This window comes from Columba livia, chromosome 22, assembly GCF_036013475.1.
Source record: "Columba livia isolate bColLiv1 breed racing homer chromosome 22, bColLiv1.pat.W.v2, whole genome shotgun sequence".
In the NCBI taxonomy this organism is placed as follows: Eukaryota; Metazoa; Chordata; class Aves; order Columbiformes; family Columbidae; genus Columba; species Columba livia.
In genome coordinates this window covers 1,759,311-1,783,599 of record NC_088623.1, presented here as the reverse complement: position 1 = coordinate 1,783,599, position 24,289 = coordinate 1,759,311, and the positions used below count along the sequence as shown (strand labels likewise).

The following is a 24,289-nucleotide window of genomic DNA, read 5'->3' as shown; positions in this document are numbered from 1 at the left end:
CCCTGGCGCAACTTGAGGCCGTTTCCTCTGCTCCTGGCGCTTGTTCCTTGCAAGCAGAGACCCTTATCACCCTTACCTACACCCTTATTTCCAGAGCACAGACGCATTCGGTGCCTGCACAGCCCCAGCTCCTCCTCCCACCCTTGTGCAGATGTCCCGATGTCCCCCTGCCCTCCCCAGTCCCAGCTGCTCTCGGAGAAGGTGGGAAGGATCGTTCCCAATCTGTCCCCGCGGTCACAAACACTGTCTCTGGGTTACCAAGAGCCTTTGTACCCAGCCCTTCCGTATTCAGACAATTTCAGGACAGCTCAATGTCCCAGCGCCCAGCGCAGCGGCCCAGCCTCTACTGACCTCATCTCCCTCCGGCTGGAGACAATTCACAGCAGGGCAGATGGCGTCTTCATCCTCGGAGTCCTCCTGCTCGGAGAACGACGTGTCTGAGGGCAGCGAGTGGCTCTCGCTGGAACGAGGCACCTCCAGGAGACGCTCCCGCTCTCTCTCCAGTTTGTTAGTGCACAGATCCTTCGAGTGACTCAGTTTCAGTTTCTTCTTTTTGGGTGTTCTCATTTTTTTTACTCTCGCTCTCTTCTCATCATAGAAGCTCTCTCTCTCAAAACGCCGCTTTAGTTTTCTCTCCATGTAACTAATTCCATCTTTTTTTCCTCGGCAACACTCGTTCTATTGGAAAGACATTTTGGTAAAATCCTAAGTGTGCAAGTAACACTCATTATCCTGTTATTACATATCCTGCTTTTAGGAATAAATAGGCTTAAATCAAAGTGCGGTGTTCGACAGAGTGCTGTGTGTTCAGCAGCAGCAGGATGGGTAAGGGGAGCAAAGGACAGGGGGTCCTTTTTACAGAGATGTCTGTAAAATATGGACAAAAACCCTAACAATCAGATTCAAATTGCCACAAATGATATTACAGAACCCCAGGCTGGTTGGGTTGCAGGAGCTCTGCAGATCCCCAGCCCAGCCCTGCTCACGCAGGGTCACAGAGCAGATCACACAGGTGGCTCCAGGGGGTTTGAATGTCTCAGAGCAGGAGACTCCACACCCGCTCTGGGCAGCCTGGGCCAGGCTCTGGCACCTCCCAGCAAACAAGTTTCTCCTCCTGTTCACATGGAGCCTCCTGTGTTTCAGTCTGTGCCCGGTGCCCCTCACCCTGGCGTTGGGCACCACTGAACAGAGTCTGGTCCATCCTCTGACACCCACCCTGAGATACTGATCCCATTGATTAGATCCCTCTCAGCTTCTCTTCTCCAGCTCTACAGCCCCAGCTCTCTCAGTGTTTCCTCATCAGAAATTCAATTGTTTGTAACAAATTCATTAAGTTACCTACTTCTTGATCCCTTTTGAAGAAGGAAAACACATTTTCATGGAAGTAAAGACACACACACAAACCTCTTTGTAATGGTCAGGGGTTCAGGCACAGCCTCTGCTCCCCAGTGCCCCCAGGGCCATTGCTCTGATCAGACACTTGCCTTTTCATTTGCAGGTCCAAGCGCCGACCTCTGCTCCGTCTGCGAGCCGGGGCTTGGCTTTGTGAACAGGGTCTGGTAGAGCTCCTGGATTTCAGGCAGAGAAACCTGCAGCAGCTGAGCTTCCATCATCAGCTCATCCAGCTCCGTGCTAATGACTGTGGTGAAAGACAGAGAGAGGAGAAAAGGAATTATTCAGTGTCAGCACTGATGAGAGCTGCACACACAATGAAAATTCATCTCTGGTAGGATATAAAACAACTGCAAAAGACATTTTTAAATCTGCAACTCTTATCTTTTCCCTCCTGACTGCTCATTTTTAACAGTAGGGTTAAGAAGAATGATAAAGCTTTGCACAGAAGTTACTGCGCTGCGGCTCGGTACCCTCCAGGATTGCATTTCTGCTGGTTTGAGGACAAGAACTGCCATCGTTCTCTGTAATTCCTCCTGCTTCTGAAGCTACAAGATGCGTGATGAACCTCTTACTAGGTAACGGGTGGGTAAGATGAACAAACTGAGTGGGATCCATAAGCGCAGTGAAGAGAGGAGAGGAAAAGAAGCCGAGAGGATGAGCCTTGCAAGCGAGTCCTGCCCAACAGTCACCACCCAGCGCTGGGACCGCGCTCCCAAAACCAGCACTGGGCTTTGGAAACAGTCACAGCTGGGGAGGCCAAAATCATTGGGTAAGTATCAGCTTTTTAATACAGTATTTAGTACAACTCAAATATGGCCTGAAAAGTAAAGCTGGCTGTACAAAGAACAGCCTTGTTTGGTTTAACTGTAACGTTAAACTGAAGTGTCTAGTGTAAAATTAGCATGGGCTAAGCTGCACTGACTTGAAAACATGAAGATAAGATTAGGCCTGTGTCCCTGGAGCATCCTGCAGCAGGAGGAAAGAAACGATAAATAACTTCTTTTCCAGTCGTAAAATGATGCAGCTTCCAGCACCGACAGACACGGGGCTGAGCCAGGGAGGGGCGCAGAACCTGCAGCTCCCGGCACTCAGCTCTGCAACTTGGGACGGTCGTGCTGCAGCAAAACTTCCCCAGATCTGTGTCCTGTGGGTGACGCAGCCCCTGGTCCCCAGCACCACCTCCCTGCCCTGTTCCCACCCGGCTCTTACAATTTCCACGGTCTCCCTGCTCCTGCAGCCAAAGGGGCTGACCATGAGCCAGCACTGGGCCCTTGTGGCCAGGAAGCCAATGGTACCTGGGGTGGGTTAGAAGGGGGTGGTCAGTAGGTCAGAGAGGTTCTCTTGCCCCTCTGCTCTGCCCTGGGGAGACCACACCTGGAATCTTGTGTCCAGTTGTGGCCCCTCAGTTCCAGCAGGACAGGGAACTGCTGGAGAGAGTCCAGCGCAGCCACCAAGATGCTGAAGGGAGTGGAGCATCTCCCGTGTGAGGAAAGGCTGAGGGAGCTGGGGCTCTGGAGCTGGACAAGAGGAGACTGAGGGGGGACTCATTCATGGGGATCAATATGGAAAGGGGGAGTGTCAGGAGGATGGAGCCAGGCTCTTCTGGTGACAACCAGTGACAGGACAAGGGGCAATGGGTTCAAACTGGAAAACAAAAGGTTCCACTTAAATCTGAGAAGAAACTTGTTCCCGGTGAGGGTGGCAGAGCCTGGCCCAGGCTGCCCAGGGGGTTGTGGAGTCTCCTTCTCTGCAGACATTCCAACCCGCCTGGACACCTTCCTGTGTAACCTCATCTGGGTGTTCCTGCTCCATGGGGGGATTGCACTGGATGAGCTTTCCAGGGCCCTTCAACCCCTGACATTCTGGGATTCTGTGGCTGCCCCCACAGCCACGTGCTGTTCATGTAGAATGGGTCCAGCCCTCAGCCGATCCCTCTTCTCCTATCACAGCTCATTTTCATTGCACACGGGGGAAGTTTGACTCGTTGAGAACTTTTCCCCCCTCTGCCAAAGCTGGACGTGACATTGCAAAGCTGCTGAGAGGATGGAGAAGCAACCAGAGCCGCTGCACAGCCCTGCGCCTCCCACCTGGGCCACCTCCTGCTGACCAGGACGTGCTCTCTTCTCACCAAACACAGCAAAAAGAAAGAAAGAAATTAAACTAAAAATCTAAGTGAAAACTACAAACCATGAAGTGGGATGCAGTGCTGTCCCGTAGAAAATGTAGAATGTAAATATATGGTTCTGTTATCCCAGTCATGAGGCATGGAGAATGACATTGCTCCAATTGTCTGGGAAACCTAGAAAACAAAGCAGAATGCACAGGTATTGTCACTGAACATGTCGTTTGGATTTGTCAAATAACTGCAATAGAATCAAAACTTGTTTCTCTTTAAATAACTCACATCTTGTATTCCTGCAAACTGATCAAAGACACCCAAATCCTTCATCCTTCACCCGGAAAAAGACAAAAGCAACTTTATTGCTGGAATTCAGCAGCAGAGTCACCGTGGGGTGAGCCCAGCCGTGTGGAAACAGGGACTTCAGCTCCAGAACCGACCCTGGGTAGAGCTGAGCTTCCTCCTTTTGTTCACAATAACAAAGCGGTTTCTCGTGTCCTTGATCCCGTGAGACACCGACCTGTTTTGGAGCACTTTGTTCTACCTCGGCACGCACAGAGGACACTCCAGAGGCAAAACACGCGCTTAATTACGCAAAGGTTTGGACCCACAAGTGTCAGAACGGCATCGCACAGACGCCTTCCGAAATATCATCTATCTCACTGTTCACGTGCCTGCGCCCCTTTCAAAATGGGGAAAACGCAATTTTGACAGGACAGCAATGCTGAGACACTGGATTTACCAAAACAAACCTCAAAACCATCGAGCCCGGAGCTCTGGTGCAGCGGCTGTGCCGGGACGGCTCCGGAGGCCACCGTGACCGACCCCGGGTGCCGCTGTCCCCAGGAAGGGTCCTGAGCTGGTGTCCCTGCTCAGATGTTCTTTCACCGAATGGGGCTCCTGATGCGGGAAATGTGGCCACAAAGACCTGAACTGGCTCTGCTGGAGTTTCCTCAGTTTGGGAGGTTTACGGACTTGAGCTCCAGACCACACTAAAATGGTTAAACCGAGCTAAAACTGACCTAAAACTACACTTACTGGTTCTATCTCTGACCCAAACATCAACGTACATGCCCTAAGCCTTGCCTACTGTTTTTCAACCATTTGAGCTGGTCTAGGTCTAGTAAAAACAGACTTTCAAACCTAAATTATCATAGAAATCATCTTAGATGTCTACATACAGATGTCTACATACAGATGTCTACATACAGATGTCTACATACAGATGTCTACATACAGATGTCTACATGCACCTCCTCGAGCACGCGGGGCACGTTTTACGTTTGAAAACACACACAGACTAACTTTAGCAAAAAGTAAAAGCAACCCAGTGTATTTGGGTGGTTTCGTGTCTTTATGCTGCACAAACCTTGTATTTCAGATTTATTATCTCAGGAAAATGAGAAATGCTTCACCCATTTCCCACTTTCCCTGTGCTTTTTGCTCAAAGACCTTTACTGGAGGAAGCTGAAGCTCCCTCGTGATGCTGCCTGAAGCAGTTGCTGTAGCTTCACTCAGTATTAGCAGAACACTCAGCGTGGGAGTCATAAGCGATGAGGAAGAGGAGCAGTAACAGATGAAGATGCCCTGTTGAAACCAAACCTATCGGAGAGCGAAGCTGGGAACACACTGGAAGGTTTATGCCTCTCTTACTAATTCTCAACACTTAAAACTATACGTAAATACTTGTTGGAAGATAATATAAAGACCGATTGAATACTAAGCACTTGAGAAACAACGGCTTCAGCAGCTCTGGCGTTAATAGTGTCACATTAGGGTGTAGGAGCTGGGAGGAAAAGAAGGAAAACCGGGCCCATTAGGAGTGATTGATGCCAGAACTGCAGCAGAAGGCAAAGCTGAAGGCACAGACGCAACCTGGCAGGGCCTGAACTGAGCACAGCAACACACACACACCCTGCGCTGCCACACACAGGGAACCCGCACCCAGGGAGGTGTCACAGACCGTCCCTGCCCACCCACCGGCCTCACCTTGTTTGTCTCCGGCAGCGGCCCCGCCGTGCTCTGCCATCTGCTGTACAATAATCCTGAGCCAACTTTGTCTTGGACAAGTTTGAGATTCCCTGAATACAACATTTGTTGTGCTCTGTGCTGCCAGTTCACAGTTCTCTCGATCATGTACCGCAAGGCGTCCCCCTCGGGAAGCCTCACGCGGATGCGCTGCAAGGAGGCCAGCAAGGGCAAGATCTTTTCTAAAGGCGGCTTTTCCGATCGGTGGCAGTGAGGACAGAGCCACACGCGAGGTCCCTGCAACACGCTGGGCACCGAAACGCAGGCGGTGTGGAAGAAGCCCCTGCAGAGCTCACACTGGATCATGGGAGCCGCCGGCTCCTTCTGGCACAGACAGACTTTGAGCTCCGTGTCCTCCTCGCTCGACAGCACCTTCACCTCGTTGGCGGCTCGCAGGGCACGCAGCGCCTCCATCTCCTTCAGCCGGGCCTCCCCCAGCGTGGCCATCTGAAACGGACATCAAAGAAGGGACGTCACTGCCAAAGCGGCGTTACCCGGGAGCACGGGCCGAGCTCTGCACACTCACACCTCTCATACACCAGCAAGTATCACAGTATCACAGTATGTTTGGGATTGGAAGGGACCTCAAAAGATCATCTAGTCCAATCCCCCCATGGAGCAGGAACACCCAGATGAGGTTACACAGGAAGGTGTCCAGGCGGGTTGGAATGTCTGCACAGAAGGAGACTCCACAACCCCCTGGGCAGCCTGGGCCAGGCTCTGCCACCCTCACCAGGAACAAGTTTCTTCTCATATTTAAGCGGAACCTCCTGTGTTCCAGCTTGATCCCATTACCCCTTGTCCTGTCACTGGTTGTCACCGAGAAGAGCCTGGCTCCATCCTCCTGACACTCCCCCTTTATATATTTATAAACATTAATGAGGTCTCCTCTTCTCCAAACTTAAGAGCCCCAGCTCCCTCAGCCTTTCTTCATAAGGGAGATGCTCCACTCCCTTAATCATCTTCGTTGCCCTACGCTGGACCCTCTCCAGCAGTTCCCTGTCCTGCTGGAACTGAGGGGCCACAACTGGACACAATATTCCAGGTGTGGTCTCCCCAGGGCAGAGCAGAGGGGCAGGAGAACCTCTCTGACCTACTGACCACCCCCTTCTAACCCACCCCAGGTACCATTGGCTTCCTGGCCACAAGGGCCCAGTGCTGGCTCATGGTCATCCTGCTGGCCCCAGGACCCCCAGGTCCAGGTATTTCAGATCTTTACGAAACATCTCACCCCGCAGCCCTCTGAGGCTTTCAACATTTGAAGTGAAGCGGTTATGGGGATGTGCAGTGATGTGACTTCAGCCTCCTTCCATTTGCTCATCAGGCCCAGAGATACAAAGCTTATTCCTTTGCAAAAATAACCTGACTCCCTTCCTCTCTGCCCCAAATCCTTTGTGTTTTGTACTACAAACCCATTACCTGCATTAAAGCAGTTTAAATTCCGAAACAAGTTCGGATTCAGTTTGTTCTCTGTGAACATCTCTCAAATACAAAGTCTGATTCTGTATCATGTTAAAATATACGTGGGCAGTTTTGAGGAGCACCGATGATCCGATCCCACATCGCACACGCTGCCCAGGGCCGGCCCCTGACCCCGGACTCGCTCCGGGCTTCGCAAACACCAACTGAAATTCAGGTGTTCGCCTTTTCTACAGCATCTTCAGCATTATCTGCTATTAAAGATAGCAGTATATTTCCATTTAATAAATGCTATTAGTAGCAGCTGCAAATAATAAATTCTATGCATTTTATTATGGATATAAAAATACGTGTATACAGGAGGGTTTATAAATCTGTACAAACCAGATATTTCAAACACCACGGCTTTGAAATGTGATGATTAGAGGAAAATAGGCTGTGCAAAATTCAGATGGCTTGTCCAGCATGGGCAGATACGGGACCTGGGCACAGCACAGCCCGTTACACGCGGTGCTGAGCGCGGCGGGTACAACGTTGGGCTTTACCACCCGCGACTACATCTGCTCCATCCAGAACCAGTGCTTTACTGACTTCATAATGCATGAGGTTCGCTTTAATTATTTATGGGGTTTGTTTTAATTATAGATGGTGTTGGGTTATTGTGTTCAGACTTGGGAAAGCCTTATCTTTAATACGGTTTTGGTGTGGTGGGGTAAAACAGGTCTCGATGGTTTGTTTTCCTGCGCTTTCTTAGGCCACGGGCATCGCCTGGTGAACTGTAAGGCTGTTCCCATGCCCAAAAACAACACATTTTTTCCACTAAAAGCAATTTTGAGAAGCCTGAAGCAAGCACAGAAATGACAGTCGTAGGAATCCTTCTGCAGAACAGCAGAGCAAGCAGGGAAGAGTGGAACGTAACACAAACAGAAACCAAGATTACAGAACTTATAAGCAATTCCCGTTGAAAAACCTCAAAGCACGTACCGCAGACGCGGTGTCCTTGCTCTCGGACAGAGCTCTCTCCAAGTCGCTCAGAGTTTCTAGCTTAGTGCTTTTCTTCTTTCCGCTCGGCACCGGCTCCTTCAGCTTCTTCTGCTTCCTCTTGGGATTCAGCATCCCGATGTCACAGCGCGGACACAGCACCTGGGGGGCAGAGCAGCGTGATTGTCTGCAGCACGGTTAATGCGTTTGTCCTGTCCTCACGCAGCCACATCCGACTGGTTCGAACAGGAGTTCTGCAGGTTCTTCCAAAGATTTGGTGAACTAGGATGAGAGTGGGGAGAACTGATTTTATAAAATGGGCAGCAGGCAAACACCTGTGGACAAGAGGAAACGGCCTCAAGTTGCGCCAGGGGAGGTTGAGGTTGGATTTAGGAACAATTTCTTCCCCAAAGGGCTGTGGGGCATTGGAACAGGCTGCCCAGGGCAGTGCTGGAGTCACCATCCCTGGAGGGCTGGACAGACGGACATGAGGTTCTCAGGACATGGGTAGTGCCAGAGTTGGGTTATGGTTGGACTATGATCCTGAGGGTCTCTTCCAACAAAAATGATCCCATTATTCTATAACTGCCCCTGCAGGATTTACCAGCAGAGGGTTCTAGGGGTGCCCTGTGTCCCCATCTGTCCGGACAGTGTGAGAGGCCAGGCTGAGCGGGGTGACACACGTTTGGGGTGCAGGGGAGGCAGGTGCAGCCTCAGCCTGGCCCCCGTCCCGCTGTCTGTCTGTCTGTCTGTCACCACGCCAGGTGTGTGCAGCGGGTACGAACCTGCGCTCCTGCGGCCGCCGAAGTAAATTCAGTGCCACACATACTCAATATTCCCATATTTATATTGCCAATGTCAGACTGTGGCACAGCAGGCTCTTATTGGCCACTGATTAAAAGCATAGCTAAATCTTAATAATTTTAAGAGTTTAAACCACTAAAAGCATACGTCAGTCTATAAAAATGATGTTAAAGTAATATAATCCTAAACCAATTCTGCAAATACACTTAATATTTACTGCTATTCCTTGAGTTTACACAGGGCTGAGATCTCTCACCTCCAGGAGCGAATAGGGTGAGTTCTCGCCCAGGAAGGTGTTGGCTGCACATTCCTTCCACGCCTGGACCTCGGCCACCAGGTTCTCCAGCCTGGGCAGGTACTCCAGGTGCACGGGGATGGATCGGCCTCTCGTGACCAGCTCCACTAGCGTGTCCAGGACAGGGACGCGTCCTCCAACCTGTCCGAGTAATAAAAGCTCCATGTATATAAGACGTATCACTTCAGATAATCTCAGTGACTCGCTGTGATTCACGGAAGGTAGAGCTTGTATAAAAGAACTCGCTGCTTAGACACTCAGTCACTTCCACAACTGTTACCCCCATGCTTGCGCTTCTCGTGCTCCAGTCATTAGGTATACAGGGAAAATTAATACAACATTTTTATGGGGAAAGATACCAAATGACAGTTAAAAAAGAGCCAGAAGCAGCTCCCAAGTCTCGCAGAACTGAAGCAAAAATTCTTGGAACATACAAACACATTTTTCCATATTCAGGAGGCAGAATTCCAGAAGCCAAACCAAGAAATGAGCGAATGCCGAGAACAATTCGCTTAAGTCTCTCAAGACAGCACTCAAACTAAAGTTATTATTACATGACCTTTGTCCTTCAAAACGCTAAAGCCCGTGACAAGTGATTTTTGAAATCAAAACTGCCATTCAACTGTAAAAGCAAAAACCCTAAAAACACAGGGAAGGAAACCGGGTCCACAAATCAAACCGTGTCCTGGTTTTGTTAAAAACCAAGTTTCTCTTTTAGTGAATTTGCCTGTCAGCTGAAGCTTCATATCAGCTGCATTTTCCTGGAGAACCAGACACATGTTTTGGTAACATAGCAATGGAATGTGAGGTTATTGATAAGGACAGATTCACATCTCGTGAGAGGGGCAACGAGAAACAAGTGACCAAGAAACCAACCAAATGAGTATAACATCCCATTCATGTGAATACTTCATATAAAAGTGGGAGATCATGAGGATCTCGTCCCTTTTCATTATGGCGACATTAGGAGAGGACCTTGCGAGTCGTCCCTGCGAACTGAGGCCAGTGACAGACTGAATCCAGCTCCGGTTGGCTGCAGAGTCCAGTCCAGGACTTCGGGTGCCGGCTCTGCAGTTGCTGGGACTTTCAAGATTGGTTTTGTATATTTTGTATTATTTTCTCTATTTTATCAGTAGCATTAGTAAAACATGTTTAATTTTTCCAACTCTCTTCTCTCTGTCCTTCTTTCCCTCCTGATTGCCTGTGCTGAGTGGGAAGGGGGAGAGGGAGGGATGGAAGGGGGAAGCGGGGGGAGAGGAGGTTAACAATACACCTGCCAGGGTTTGATTGTCACCCCGCAATCTAAACCCTCGACAAACCGAAATGTTCAAGAGTTCAAGTGGGAAGTGCCAGAAGCCAAGGTGAAAACCTGTCCGGATCTCTTTGCAGGGAAGACACTTCTTTCCGCTCTGCGATCAGCTTTTAGAAGAGAGCGTGAACATGGAAATGGAAATCACACAAAGCTGGAAGGAGCCTTAAAAATGGAACAAGGTGACGAGAAGAGGGGAGGAAGAAGAGGAAACCAAGTAACTTCCACCTCAAAATTCCAAGAGAACTACTACAAAACTACAAGTAATTTTATAGGTGAAATCAAAGGCTGACCACGCTGGAATAAAACATGAAACGGCCTTGAGATTGGCCATGCTTCATGGCTAACAGATGTGCGAATATGTGTGAAATGCCGCTGAAGACGCAGATGTGGAAACACAAAGGAATTGGATGGGGCCTCATCAGCGGTCCCAGTGTCCTTGTACCATCGGGGATGCTCCAGAAAAGCACATTCAGAACTGGAGACAGCACAAGGACAGGACTGACCAGGAACATTCCTGGATCAGGATGTCTCCTTATTTCTTTTTAGGAGATGCTGGAGTTATTTTAGTCAAACAAATATTGGTGACTTTCAAATACTTGAGGGGTTTTGTTCGTTCAACGGTCAGCAAGCAGAACTTCATTGTGTCACCCGCTCCACACTACAGGAGTGCAGCGAGACGCAGAACGGTACATAAAAATATGGTTACCGGGGAATTGTTACTAGCAGATGAGCAAAACTTACCTTAAAGTTCCATAATATAATATCTTTTTAATTTTAGATTTGTTTTTTAATAGCTCCTTTAGGGATTTTATTGCAGTCAGTTAACTGCAAAGGCGAAGGAATACAAATCAGGTTTAGAAAGGGTAGTAAAACAATTGCACTCAGGGGGTAACTGCGCCGTGTCCGCAGCAATAGATGTTACAGATGAAGCAGTTTGGCTCCAGGGAGCGTTGCTGTCACTCCCTGAGCGGCCGTTTACGCACCTGCAGCCCTTCCACCTCCTGCAGCCAGTCCTTGGCCTTCTGCACCGCGTCCTTGAGCGCGGCGCCGCTGGGCAGGTACGCCGGGATCTCCTCCACCTCCTTCACCGCCGCCGCCAGGCTGCTCAGCGACTGCCGCGGCCTGCGGGACACAACAGCGCGCCTGAGACACCGCCGCACGCTCGGGCTCGTCACCCGCTGCGTCACAACCGGCGAGCTACACCAAATCACAGCGCTATGTCCTGTACTGTACAACCAGGGCATCGGTAACGGAGGCACCCTGTTGGAAATCCTTGCTATAGGGGCCTACTAGAAACGCTAAAAACACATAGGAATATTTCTCTGTCTTTTCAATATTCACACATTTGAGCTTAAGGGAGATTAACATTTGGTAAGTTTTAAATGGCAGACCCTTGGATCCTCCTTAAACCTCAAACCAGCACCAACTAACTAGAAGGTGAAAGAAGCAGAGGTGGGTTTTCTGCATTTCACAATTGGATTCTGACACTTTAGTGAAGTCCCAGCTCAAGTGCATCTCTATTTTGGAGGGTAAAACCAAGCTTATCCCAGCTTTGTGCTCCTATGAAGTTACCGTTTTAAAACACTGTCGTTACAAAGGAGTAAGAAGCACTGAAATGCTTTCACTGTCGTGAGGTTGGTGGAAAAATATTAAAAATGAAAAAATCAGGAATGCTGAGGGCAGAAAACCTTGTGTACAAGTTAGTGCCACCTTTCTAAACTTGAAGTAGACAGTGCTGCCCCCATTTTACTTTATAATTTAGAAGGTCAAAGACACAAGCAAGAAAATTTGTCTCAGCAAGGATGTATTTGGCTTGTTTCCTTCTCCCCTACATCGATTTATCCTCAATGTTAGAAATAGCCTATATAATCAAATGTAACCAGTTGGTACCATATATCCAAGCTCTGCCTGGACACGCACCCTCCAGTGTGACACCGGGGAGGGACAAAGGTGGAAGAGAAGGACGAGTTGTCTTAAAACCCTTCCTGTGGTGGACGGAGAACCTGCACAAGGACAGCACAGCACCACGAACCCTGCGAACCACCCCACCCACTCATCCCTTTCCCTTCTGGATGGCACCAGTTTTGCCTTTATGTTGTCAACAGCATGAACAAGAGCCCCTTGAGAAGTCAAACTGTTTCCATCTTAAAAAGCTGGTAGAACTCCAAAAAGCAACGCTAGATTCAGCATCTACCTGGCCTTCAGCAGGTTTCTGGCTTTGTCGTCCCAGTGTTCGGACACAGTCAGGAGCTCCTGCAGCTTGGCCATCGCCTTCTCGACCGCTGGGTAGGGAGCGAGTCCAACACCTGAGTCTATCAGCCGCCTCATGTCGTCCAGAGTCAGGGAGCCGTGGTCGGAGGACGCCAGCTGCACGTCCTCCAGCCAGCGCGCCTGCTCCAGGCGCGTCCGCAGCTCGGCCAGCTGCGGCAGGTCCACGTCGAAGTCAAAGCTGACGTCCAGCAGCTCCTGAAGCTCCGCAGCGCTGGGCATTTCTGCAGAAAGGAGTTTTTGGCTTTGCTGTTGAAAAGCTTCCACGCGATCGAGAAGATCCTGAAAGAGACAAATGCAATGATAGATCAGAAGGAAACCCACTGCCAAATCTCTTAAGTGCTGAAGTGTTTGTTTCCTGGTAAACGCCACATTGCAATGATCACAGTGTGCAGAGCAAATTACAACATTTAGAACACAGAATCCCAGAATGTCAGGGGTTGGAAGGGCCCTGGAAAGCTCATGCAGTGCAATCCCCCCATGGAGCAGGAACACCCAGGTGAGGTTACACAGGAAGGTGTCCAGGCGGGTTGGAATGTCTGCACAGAAGGAGACTCCACAACCCCCTGGGCAGCCTGGGCCAGGCTCTGCCACCCTCACCCCCAACAAGTTGCTTCTCCTCTTTCACTGGAACCTCCTGTGTTCCAGTTTGCACCCATTACCCCTTGTCCTATCACTGGTTGTCACCGAGAAGAGCCTGGCTCCATCCTCCTGACACTCCCCCTTTAGATATCTGTAAACATGAATGAGTCCCCCCTCAGTGTCCTCTTGTCCAGCTCCAGAGCCCCAGCTCCCTCAGCCTTTCCTCACACGGGAGATGCTCCACTCCCTTCAGCATCTTGGTGGCTGCGCTGGACTCTCTCCAGCAGTTCCCTGTCCTGCTGGAACTGAGGGGCCACAGCTGGACACAATATTCCAGGTGTGGTCTCCCCAGGGCAGAGCAGAGGGGCAGGAGAACCTCTCTGACCTACTGACCACCCCCTTCTAACCCACCCCAGGTACCATTGGCTTCCTGGCCACAAGGGCCCAGTGCTGGCTCATGGTCACCCTGCTGTCCCCAGGACCCCCAGGTCCCTTTCCCCTACGCTGCTCTCTAATAGGTCATTCCCCAACTTATACTGGAACCTGGGGTTGTTCCTGCCCAGATTCAAAACTCTACACTTGCCCTTGTTATATTTCATTCAATTTTCCCCTCCCAGCTCTCCAGCCTGTCCAGGTCTCTGATGGCAGCACAGGTGTCAAAAAGAGCAGAAAGGATCTAAAGGGAAATTTTATATGTTCCATCAGTGCTGTGTCCTGGTTTGTTCTGGAACGATCAGCAAGGCTGAAAAGCGGCAAGGTTAAGATGGTGGCGGCTTTGCAGAACGCAGGGAAGGGCCTGGAGCTGCTGGATCCATTCCTGCTGCGCTGCGAAGGGTTTGAGCTGCACCACAGGGCCCAGTGAGCCACAGGCACTTATGCAGCACAACACTTTCTCTCCACACAATCAAGAAATGATTATCCGAGAAAGGTGCTGTTTGCACATCACCGACGATGCAGGACAGTGAACCAGCTCACTGCGAAGGCTGGAACCATTCTGTATCCAGCCATCCTGCCCAACGCTTCCAGCACCGGCTGAAACGCTATTCCAGCCGCAAGTTCTTGCTTCACACCTCGGTGTTTTGCCAGTGAGGCTGTTTGCCAGGGCAGGCAAATCTCACCCATAACGGATAAAAAGCCTTTTCAGAGATATAGTAAACTGTAAACTGATCTCCAGTAACTTGGTCGTTTCTATGAACAGCCTAATTTGCATGACTACGTGTACTTTAGGATTTTTAAGAATGACACAACACAATACCCAGCCCGTGTGTGTGTGATATGTCCCGCTCAGGAATGCCAGATGGACAGAACTGTTTGCACGTCTGGCATTGCTGAACTCCTGCTTTTTAAATAGTTCCATAACTTCACGGAGTTCCAACGCTATAAACAAATAACTGTAAATAGGATTACATAAAGCCTGATTCACACATTCCAGACCCAATAAAGCTTCAAGCCCAACACTCGTAAAGCTGGGTTGAACTGGTCTGTTCCAACCCAAAGCTACACGGCGCTGTCTGGGGTCTCTGCCTTGTGTGGGCGCTGAGGAGATGGTTCAGTTGTTGGCTCTTGGTTCCCAGAGGCTCAAATATGCAAAGCCATTCGCCTTTAAGCCAGGAATTGCAGCTGCCCAGAATTTAAGCTCCTGGGTTTTATTACCCCTCAGTGTGATACGCAACGTTTTGGCAATTACTGAAACCAAATCTTGACTTATTTTCAGCTTGTCTGAGGGTTGATCATCTGGTGAGCAAACAATCAGCAGCAGGTGATTGATGGTGGTGGGACAAGTGACCTGACTCGCGGTCACAGCGGGTGACGGGGTTACCTGGGGTGTTCCCTGAGAGCATCAGGATGGATCTGATGGCAAGACTAACACAGAGCTGACTCTGGATTAACAAAGTGATACGAATGGGAGACCTGTCACTACGGGGTTTTCAATACTCTCAGCTAAACCTGGCTTCACTCTTCAGAGGACACCAGTTAACTGACCCCAAACTGTGGTCACCCAGGTCATCCTGCTGCTTCTTTTGCATTACTTTGTCAAATATTAACATTTTGGTTCCCTCATGTAGTACAAAAACCTGCAACACCAGCGGAGCAGAGAGCTCCATTCTTAACTCACGTGCACAAATCACACAGGTCTGCCCATTTAAAGGTGTTTATCCTCGGAGCAAATAGTAGGACTAGTGCAAATACATCACTATGACGAACACTTGTGTTCTTTCCCGGTTACCTTCAGTAAGGGGGTCTGGCTGAGGACGCAGGGCAGGGCATAGAGCTGCCTCACAAACAGCCGCAGCTCATTCACCGTCAGCTGGTTTGGACACTTTCCTCCTCCAGAGCGGTACCTGCAATTACACATAATTGAGCTAAAAATCATAATTAAAAAGAAATCAACCTAGACATCTCAAAAATCTGCTTTTGATTTCTTGTGAGTCCAACTTTACTCCCAAATAATAGAATATCCAGAAGCAGCCTAGGGCTCACATACATGGGGAGACTTCAGTCGGCGACAGCAGAATAAGCTATTGTTGAACGTGCTCTTTCATATTAAAGAGTGTTCTGGAACAACCACTCCGCCTTGGAAGAGCACTGGTTATTATGGAATTAAATTAGGCTTTTTTTTTGCAGAACACAAAGCAATTGTGGCCAAACTATTGAGTTATGTTGCAACAGCTATTGTAGTAAGCAATCCCCATGCCCATAGCCAAAGCGCACAAATCCTGATTCTGAATGGGTTTCACATTCACAGGTCGTGTAGGCTCTGCTGAAAAACCCTCTTTATGCTGAAACCATCATGTTCATTTTATCCAAAGGCATTGTATCAAGTGAGCGGCTTCGAAGTGTTAACGAATTGGCTAATATTAAGTCAATTAATATTGGTCTGAGAACCCTGAACACAAAAGGAAAGAAACCTCTTAGAGTGCTGGCTCCAATTTAATCCACAATAGGTCATTGAAAGAACAGAGGAAAACACCATCCCAGCAGGATACTCCAGCATGGCCGGAATGGGAACGCTACAAAATGCATTTTAATTCACTATTCTATGTTAAAAATAGGTATTTTTAAAGGATATACGACATCACATTGGGAGTTCCAAAATCCACAGTAAGCTGAACAATACAATGATTTCAAAGTCTCAGGTTATTTTATGGGTTATTTAATGGTTCACAATGTTTTACTGGTTTTTGTGGAAGTTCTGCAGTATCTTCCAGGAAAAGGCACAAGTTTTTCAAACAAATATTTATGTATATATACATAAATATACATAAAATATACATAGGTGCACACGTATATATACACATCTAAACTGCAGAACTGTCACAAGTCGGTGAAGGGGCTGGAGCACAAGTGTGATGGAGCGGCTGAGGGACCTGGGGGGTTCAGCTGGAGAACAGGAGCTGAGGGGAGACCTTCTGATCTCTGAACTGCCTGAAAGGAGCTTGGAGCCAGGGGGGGTCGGGCTCTGCTCCCGAGAGAAAACCAGCACGTAATACAGTCCCAATGGAACCGATGCCATGAGGAGATGTGGCCTTGTCCTTCTGGATCTTTAGACTCCTTTCAACTCATTTCAGACACAAGAAGTGCTGGCGGGACTGGGCAACCAGCCATCCAGTTCACGAAGAACATATTACCCAAGCACCGCCCTATCTTCAAACTCCTCAAGCTAATAACCTAAAAATACAACCTAAGTGCTGCCAAGGAACAAAGATTTGTCAGGGATCTCATACAGCGTTGCTGTCATCACCAGCGCAGGAAGTTCAGACACTTGGTTTTTCCACAAGGCGTAAAGCGTAATGAATATAACGACATACACGCCACTGATGGATTTTCAGTGTCCGCGGCACAAAGACAAGTGGACCGTATCTTGTTGGGCGCTGCTTTGGCTGGAAATATCACACCAATTTTTCCTTCGAGGGAACGTTCGAATGAATTTACCGCCCAACTGTCAAACAGGGTGGAAGAAGAGACTGAAAGCTCAGGATGTTGAACGTGCAGAAAAGGTGAATTCACTGGCATCCATCTTCAATCGCTCGGTTTTGTTGCAAACCCAGACGGGAACGTTTACCTGGTTTGTCTTTTGCCGTTGAGCAGCTGCTGCGCAACCGAGGCGCATTTGTCTGCGTCCTGCGTAACCAGCCGGAGGTGTCGCAGTAGATCATTGTCCGGAAACTTCTTCATCTCTGACTCTTCTATCAACGCCTTAAAATTGATGAGACCTTTAGGAAAAGACAGGAAGTTAACCAAAGTCCCCTGTAGGGATGGATTTTAAATGGTAAGGGTGAATAAACACAATATATTAAATATATTTCTATTTCAACTTCAGTTATATTTTGTGTCAAAGTGATTTATAATCTCACCCAGAAACAGTTTAAAATAATTTCTGGGACTGTAACAGCTAAAATACTTAAAATATGAAATTACATACAATTTATTTTGATTGGCACATAAGTTTAAGAAAAAAGTTACTACGGTTCAGAAACTAAAACCTGAAAGACTAGCCATTCAAAATTAGGTGTTGCAGACAAAAGGTAAGACACTTACTTCTTTTATTGTTAATTTTTGCCTCCAGAGCTTCGTTAACGTTGGAAGCCCATTCATTGTACGACTCCGCGCGCATCTTGAGCGCGTTCATCATGGGATAGAGTTCCTCCAGGGTGTAGCGGTACCTACAAACAGCACAGAGAGCAAACTCTTCAGTGAAAACTGGGGGAGAGGGAGCGAGTATCGAGATGTGTTGGCCCGTACAACAAAGAAATCATCTGTTATCAGAGCATCCTGACACGTAGGAAGTCAAGGAAGGAGCCAGGAGACCTGCGTGGTTAAACAGAGACCTGCTGGGTAAGCTCAAGTGGAAGAGTTTATAGATCATGGAAGGAGGCGCTGGCGACTTCGGGAGAATATAAGACTGTCGTCAGAGGGTGTAGGGAGGGAACTAGGAACGCTAAAGCCTCCTTCGAATGAAACCTGGCGAGAGGGGTCAAGGATTATTCAACATATTCATCAATGATTTAGACGAGGGAATAGAGTGACTGTCAGCAAGTTTGCTGATGACACCAAGCTGGGAGGAGTGGTGACACTGGAAGCTGTGCTGCCATCAGAGACCTGGACAGGCTGGAGAGTTGGGCAGGGAAAAATGTAATGAAATAGAACAAGGGAAAGTGTAGAGTCTTGAATGTGGGCAGGAACAACCCCAGGTTCCAGTGTAAGTTGGGGAATGACCTATTAGAGAGCAGCGTAGGGGAAAGGGACCTGGGGGTCCTGGGGACAGCAGGGTGACCATGAGCCAGCACTGGCCATTGTGGCCAGGAAGCCAATGGTACCTGGGGTGGGTTAGAAGGGGGTGGTCAGTAGGTCAGAGAGGTTCTCCTGCCCCTCTGCTCTGCCCTGGGGAGACCACACCTGGAATATTGTGTCCAGTTGTGGCCCCTCAGTTCCAGCAGGACAGGGAACTGCTGGAGAGAGTCCAGCGCAGCCACCAAGATGCTGAAGGGAGTGGAGCATCTCCCGTGTGAGGAAAGGCTGAGGGAGCTGGGGCTCTGGAGCTGGACAAGAGGACACTGAGCGGGGACTCATTCATGGGGATCAATATGGAAAGGGGGAGTGTCAGGAGGATGGAGCCAGGCTCTTCTGGTGACAACCAGTGACAGGACAAGGGGCAATGGGTGCAAACTGGAACACAAAAGGTTCCACTTAAATCTGAGAAGAAACTTGTTCCTGGTGAGGGTGGCAGAGCCTGGCCCAGGCTGCCCAGGGGGTTGTGGAGTCTCCTTCTGTGCAGACATTCCAACCCGCCTGGACACCTTCCTGTGTAACCTCATCTGGGTGTTCCTGCTCCATGGGGGGATTGCACTGCATGAGCTTTCCAGGGCCCTTCAACCCCTGACACTCTGGGATTCTCTTATGGACCCAGAGTTATATAATGACGACCTACAACCACACCATGTTCTGCCTCAGACAATTCAATGTCGCAATTGCTTCAAAAAGCCGTTTCAAAATTACAATTAAAGCAATTGTCTAATTGTCTTAGGACAAACTACATTCATGCAGGACAAAAATGTAACAAACAGCATGAACAGAAAGACGACAACAGCAAGGAAAGCAAACAAAAGCAAAAAAACACTACTCGGCAAGGACTGGATGTGAGGGATGGTGACCACGATGCTATAAATAAAAAAGCAAACTAACTTATCCAGCAATTTTCACTATTATTGAGCAAGAAGGGCTGAATGCTGAAAACAAAGAGTCTTTGCATACGAGCACAAAACAAGGCATTTTGCTTTGGGGGTACTGTATTTGCCAAGGACTGAGAGAACAGAATACCAAGACTGGCACCATTGACAAAACCCAGTAAGCACTTGATAACCAAAGCACAACATCTCTGTATATAACAAATATCTCCAGAACACAATATTATTTGCTGTCTAGAGCTTACCCCAGTTTATATTTGTAGGTGGGACAGGAACAGAGATCCTCGACGTGGTACAGGCAGACCAGCAATCCGGGTTTACAGGGACAATAAACAGCAGACATGAAACAGGTGGTTTTACACTTCAAGCACTGCCGCTCGTCATCGGGAAACAGCTCGAACGCCACTCTCTCCGAGTCGGTCACCCCCTGCAAGAGCACGTTACATCACCTCAGCCCCTGATGAAGAGGGGAACGTTCCACGCTAACCCAGCAGAAGTTGATAGGGTATTAAAACCAGGTAGACAGCAATCTCAGTTAATCAAAAAAACAGCTATGCTGCCTAGATTACTAAAAGAACAACTACTACTGTAAAAGAGACATTCTGAATAATATTTAAGGGCAGATGCTAAAACAAGATGCAAGATAAATGATTCTTTAGCCTCAGAGATCACCACAGGAAGGTACCAGGTAGCTCTAGGCTGTCGACAACACGGCACACGCCCCAGTGTGTCTTCTCACCCCGGGCTCGGCTGTTCCTTCACTCATATTGTCTCCTACAACTCACCAGTTTATCAACCTTCTCACGCAGCATCTTCTCATCTTCGATCATAATTGCCATGTCTTTCTGAACTGTAGACGCTACCACAACATCCAGGTCATCGGCTTTGGAAGCCATTTTACAGATCATCTCGTCGTGGGAGAACACGCAGTAGCGATGCAGCAGCCGGTAATGCTCTACGCATTGGCGACCCAGCGGCAGCTGCAGTGAGAAACATGAATAAATGAAGAGTTTGGTTGGAAAATTACATTAGGATACTGACTTTTTATGCTACTCGTCAAAAACTAACAGAATCACGGAATCCCAGAGTGTCAGGGGTTGAAGGGCCCTGGAAAGCTCATGCAGTGCAATCCCCCCATGGAGCAGGAACACCCAGATGAGGTTACACAGGAAGGTGTCCAGGCGGGTTGGAATGTCTGCACAGAAGGAGACTCCACAACCCCCTGGGCAGCCTGGGCCAGGCTCTGCCACCCTCACCAGGAACAAGTTTCTTCTCAAATTTAAGTGGAACCTCCTGTGTTCCAGTTTGAACCCATTGCCCCTTGTCCTCTCACTGGTTGTCACCAGAAGAGCCTGGCTCCATCCTCCTGACACTCCCCCTTTCCATATTGATCCCCAGGAATGAGTCCCCCCTCAGTGTCCTCTTGTCCAGCTCCAGAGCCCCAGCTCCCTCAGCCTTTCCTCACACGGGAGATGCTCCACTCCCTTCAGCATCTTGGTGGCTGCGCTGGACTCTCTCCAGCAGTTCCCTGTCCTGCTGGAACTGAGGGGCCACAGCTGGACACAATATTCCAGGTGTGGTCTCCCCAGGGCAGAGCAGAGGGGCAGGAGAACCTCTCTGACCTACTGACCACCCCCTTCTAACCCACCCCAGGTACCATTGGTCTTCCTGGCCACAAGGGCCCAGTGCTGGCTCATGGTCACCCTGCTGTCCCCAGGACCCCCAGGTCCCTTTCCCCTACTCTGCTCTCTAATAGGTCATTCCCCAACTTATACTGGAACCTGGGGTTGTTCCTGCCCACATTCAAGACTCTACTCTTCCCCTTGTTATATTCCATTAAATTTTTCCCTGCCCAGCTCTCCAGCCTGTCCAGGTCTCTGATGGCAGCACAGCTTCCAGTGTCACCCACTCCTTCCAGCTTGGTGTCATCAGCAAACTCACTGACAGTCACTCTATTCCCTCGTCCAAATCATTGATGAATATATTGAATAATACAGGCCCCAGCACTGCCCCTGAGGCACTGCACTGGATACAGGCCTCAACTGGACTCTGCCCATTGACCACGACTCTCTGGCTTCTTCCCTTCAGCCAGTTCACAGTCACCTCACTACCCGATCGTCCAGACCGCACTCCCTCAGTTCAGCTGTGAGGATGCTGTGGGAGACTGTGTCAACGCCTTACTCAACAGGTCAAGACCCATAGTGATGCTCAGGCTGCAATGAAGTTACGTGTTAGAGTCATGGAAGGACAAAAGGACTGTGGATTAAATGTGTATCAGCAGTAAATCAGAGCCGTACAGTAGGCAGGAACAACGTTGGGACCGCGCGATTTGTCAGAAACTGGCATCGGAACGTACCCAATCCACCGTGCAGAAGTTCACAGCTTCAGCAAAATTGAAGCCCTGATTGAAGCCGCTGTGATACGCTCTGGGAAAGGTGATGACAAACTCGCCAGCGCACTGGTTGGTTCGATAAACCTGGGAGAAAGGACAAGCGTTAGGTCAGACCTAAACAGAACCGAAGGCTGCCAAGAGAGTATGGGCTTGCAATTCCTAGTAATTACTGTGATGACTTTGGATAGTTTTACAACGCAAGGCCAAGATTGCAACTGGCTAAGCTGTCAAATACAACCCTAGAAAGCAGAAGGGTTTTCTATTTGTGCTCTAAGCCGTTTTAAGGCATTGTCTGCGCCTTTTGCACTTTGCCAGCTCTGCTGGTGGTTCCACAGGTGAAGCACAGGGAGCACTCACTTCAACATGAACCTCAAGGGGAAGAGTAATTTGGAACGGACTCAAAAGTTGATACTGCTGTAAATCTAACACTTCTACTACTCGATTACCAGCCTGAGAGCAGGCAGCTCTTCCTGCAGCTTTCAATATTGGAGTCTCTCACAGCATGGTAGTCGCCACAAATTTTGCCACTTTTCCCAGATTTTCCTGAAGTCCCAAGCTATTCAGTTGTAAAGGGACATAATTCCCATGAACAAACTGGTATGGAATAGGATGGAAATGGACAAAAAATGGTTTTAAATAACTAAGAGCTTATCCAGGAAAAATAAGAGGATATGGATGACAAATGAAGGAAGAATGGGGTTTGGCCCCTTGCCAGAAACTCTACGCCAAATTAAAAACCAGTCTGCTTAGACTGACATAGGAAGAGCTCCCGGCATTGTTCCTAAGGTCGAGACTAAACTTTCCGGTTGAGATACAGAACTAGCAAAATGCTCAGGTGGATCTCCAGAGAAGAGTTTGCCAAGCAATGACTCCATTGCCCATCTGTTCCCACTGGCACATCACACCAGGCAAGGGAGATACAACACCCATGGAAACCACCACAGCACCTCTGAAATAAAAGTGGCTTCAATTAGCAGCTGTGCAATAGGATTAAGCGCAAATGAAAGGGGGCTGGGTTTGGGGAGTAGCACAGGAGTCCAACAACATACAGGCACTCCGTGGGCCATCAAAGTATTCGGGTTCATTATGGTGACAAGTTGGTGCAAGAGATCTGGCTGAGATTCAAACAGCTCTGGAGCAAGCTTCTTCATTACATCCTCCAGCTGTTCAGCTGCGTACCCTGGAGCTCCATACCACGTTTTAGGCTCCCCCCTGCAAGATTATGAAGAAAAGTTAAATGTAAGCAATCTTTCAGTTACATTTTCAGTCTTCTGCTTTAAAATACACCATGTCAAAAGAAGGGTATATCACCAGGAAGGAATGTAAAGATTATATATCTTCCTGAACTGTCACATTTTACACAGGTCGCTCCTCCAGACCTAAGTGTTTAACTGTCTCCATTTCTGAGCACTTATATTCTGGGGACAAAAGACTGAAGAAATCCTCAGTGAAATTCCGCTGATTCCAGCACAACTTCAAAATCTAAACTGTTTTGCTTTTATAATACAATGAACACAACCAAAACCACTTCTGTGTTGTGCACAATTGCCATAAAAGGAACATATAGTAAGTAGACGTTAAACTTCCAAGTTACGCAACTGTGAGAGACGCAAAAGGTATCAAGGAAAAAATATCCGCATCCAGAGTAGGCAGAACTTTTAGTGACAGTTCAAGTTAATGCAAACCAGGTGAGAAAAATCCAGGTTATGCCCATGTGTTGCAATAGACATTGGTTCAGGTTTACAGCAAAGCTCGCTCACCGCACCGCAAGGATGAAAATGCCTTTCAATCCTTTCTAAAGAGCAGTGGTAGGAAAGGTTCTACCAAAGAAGATAACAGACAAAGCGCTTTCTCCCACGACTGCTGACAGAGTAAAGCTGCCCTGACCCAAGACTGTCATAAATCATACAGCAACGGGGAGGGTTTCGGAACAGAGCGTGGTATGACTCAAGAAGCGTCTCTCTCATACGTAGGAACGGATCCCTGTGCTCAAACAGCACCCGTGTGGTGGTGAAGAGGACAGTTAGCAGGGTACCGCGCAAGGGCAGTGACAACGGTGTCACACGGAACGGCACAGAGTCAGTTAAATGACTACGCAGCCCTGGACCTGGTCATCATCTTGGGACAATTCTACCAATTCATGAAGACCAGCCATAGATGCAACTAAAAACTGAGCTGTGTCCTGACCCCAGAGCGAGTCAGGCCAGAATTCTGCTCCTTGATACACGTGGGTGCCAAGGAATGGGCGAGAGCAGCGAGGAACTACGCTAAACTCAGACCAGGATACAGGTACCAGGGTTCTGGACTTCAGAAGAACAGGAAACAGATACAATTCTAACGGATGCGGTAAGGTGTCAGCCTAACGAAGGCAAAAACTGCAGAATGGATGGAGGCGACAGTTCCTTCTGCTCTGCTACCCGACAGCTCCACACTCCTGCCTTTAGAAACACACTATTGATGGTGCTAATTCTTCCTCCGACCAGGACTGATGTTTTATTTATTTGCAAAT

General features: G+C 48.8%; 1 protein-coding gene across 2 annotated transcripts in view; it reads right to left on the bottom strand.

Moving 5' to 3' along the window:
- Positions 1-24,289, bottom strand: part of KDM5B (lysine demethylase 5B) — a 58,148-nt gene that overhangs the window by 1,395 nt on the left and 32,464 nt on the right. For both annotated transcript variants that reach the window (XM_065038244.1, XM_065038246.1), the window contains exons 12-26: positions 22,830-22,992; positions 21,745-21,864; positions 20,174-20,368; positions 19,634-19,815; positions 17,743-17,867; positions 17,267-17,417; positions 15,431-15,545; positions 12,548-12,903; positions 11,337-11,475; positions 9,003-9,182; positions 7,946-8,104; positions 5,504-5,989; positions 3,583-3,694; positions 1,485-1,639; positions 352-678 (exon numbers count right to left, since the gene is read on the bottom strand). In XM_065038244.1, coding sequence (XP_064894316.1) covers positions 352-678; positions 1,485-1,639; positions 3,583-3,694; positions 5,504-5,989; positions 7,946-8,104; positions 9,003-9,182; positions 11,337-11,475; positions 12,548-12,903; positions 15,431-15,545; positions 17,267-17,417; positions 17,743-17,867; positions 19,634-19,815; positions 20,174-20,368; positions 21,745-21,864; positions 22,830-22,992 — 2,965 coding nt within the window. The remainder of the gene's footprint in view (positions 1-351; positions 679-1,484; positions 1,640-3,582; positions 3,695-5,503; positions 5,990-7,945; positions 8,105-9,002; positions 9,183-11,336; positions 11,476-12,547; positions 12,904-15,430; positions 15,546-17,266; positions 17,418-17,742; positions 17,868-19,633; positions 19,816-20,173; positions 20,369-21,744; positions 21,865-22,829; positions 22,993-24,289) is intronic.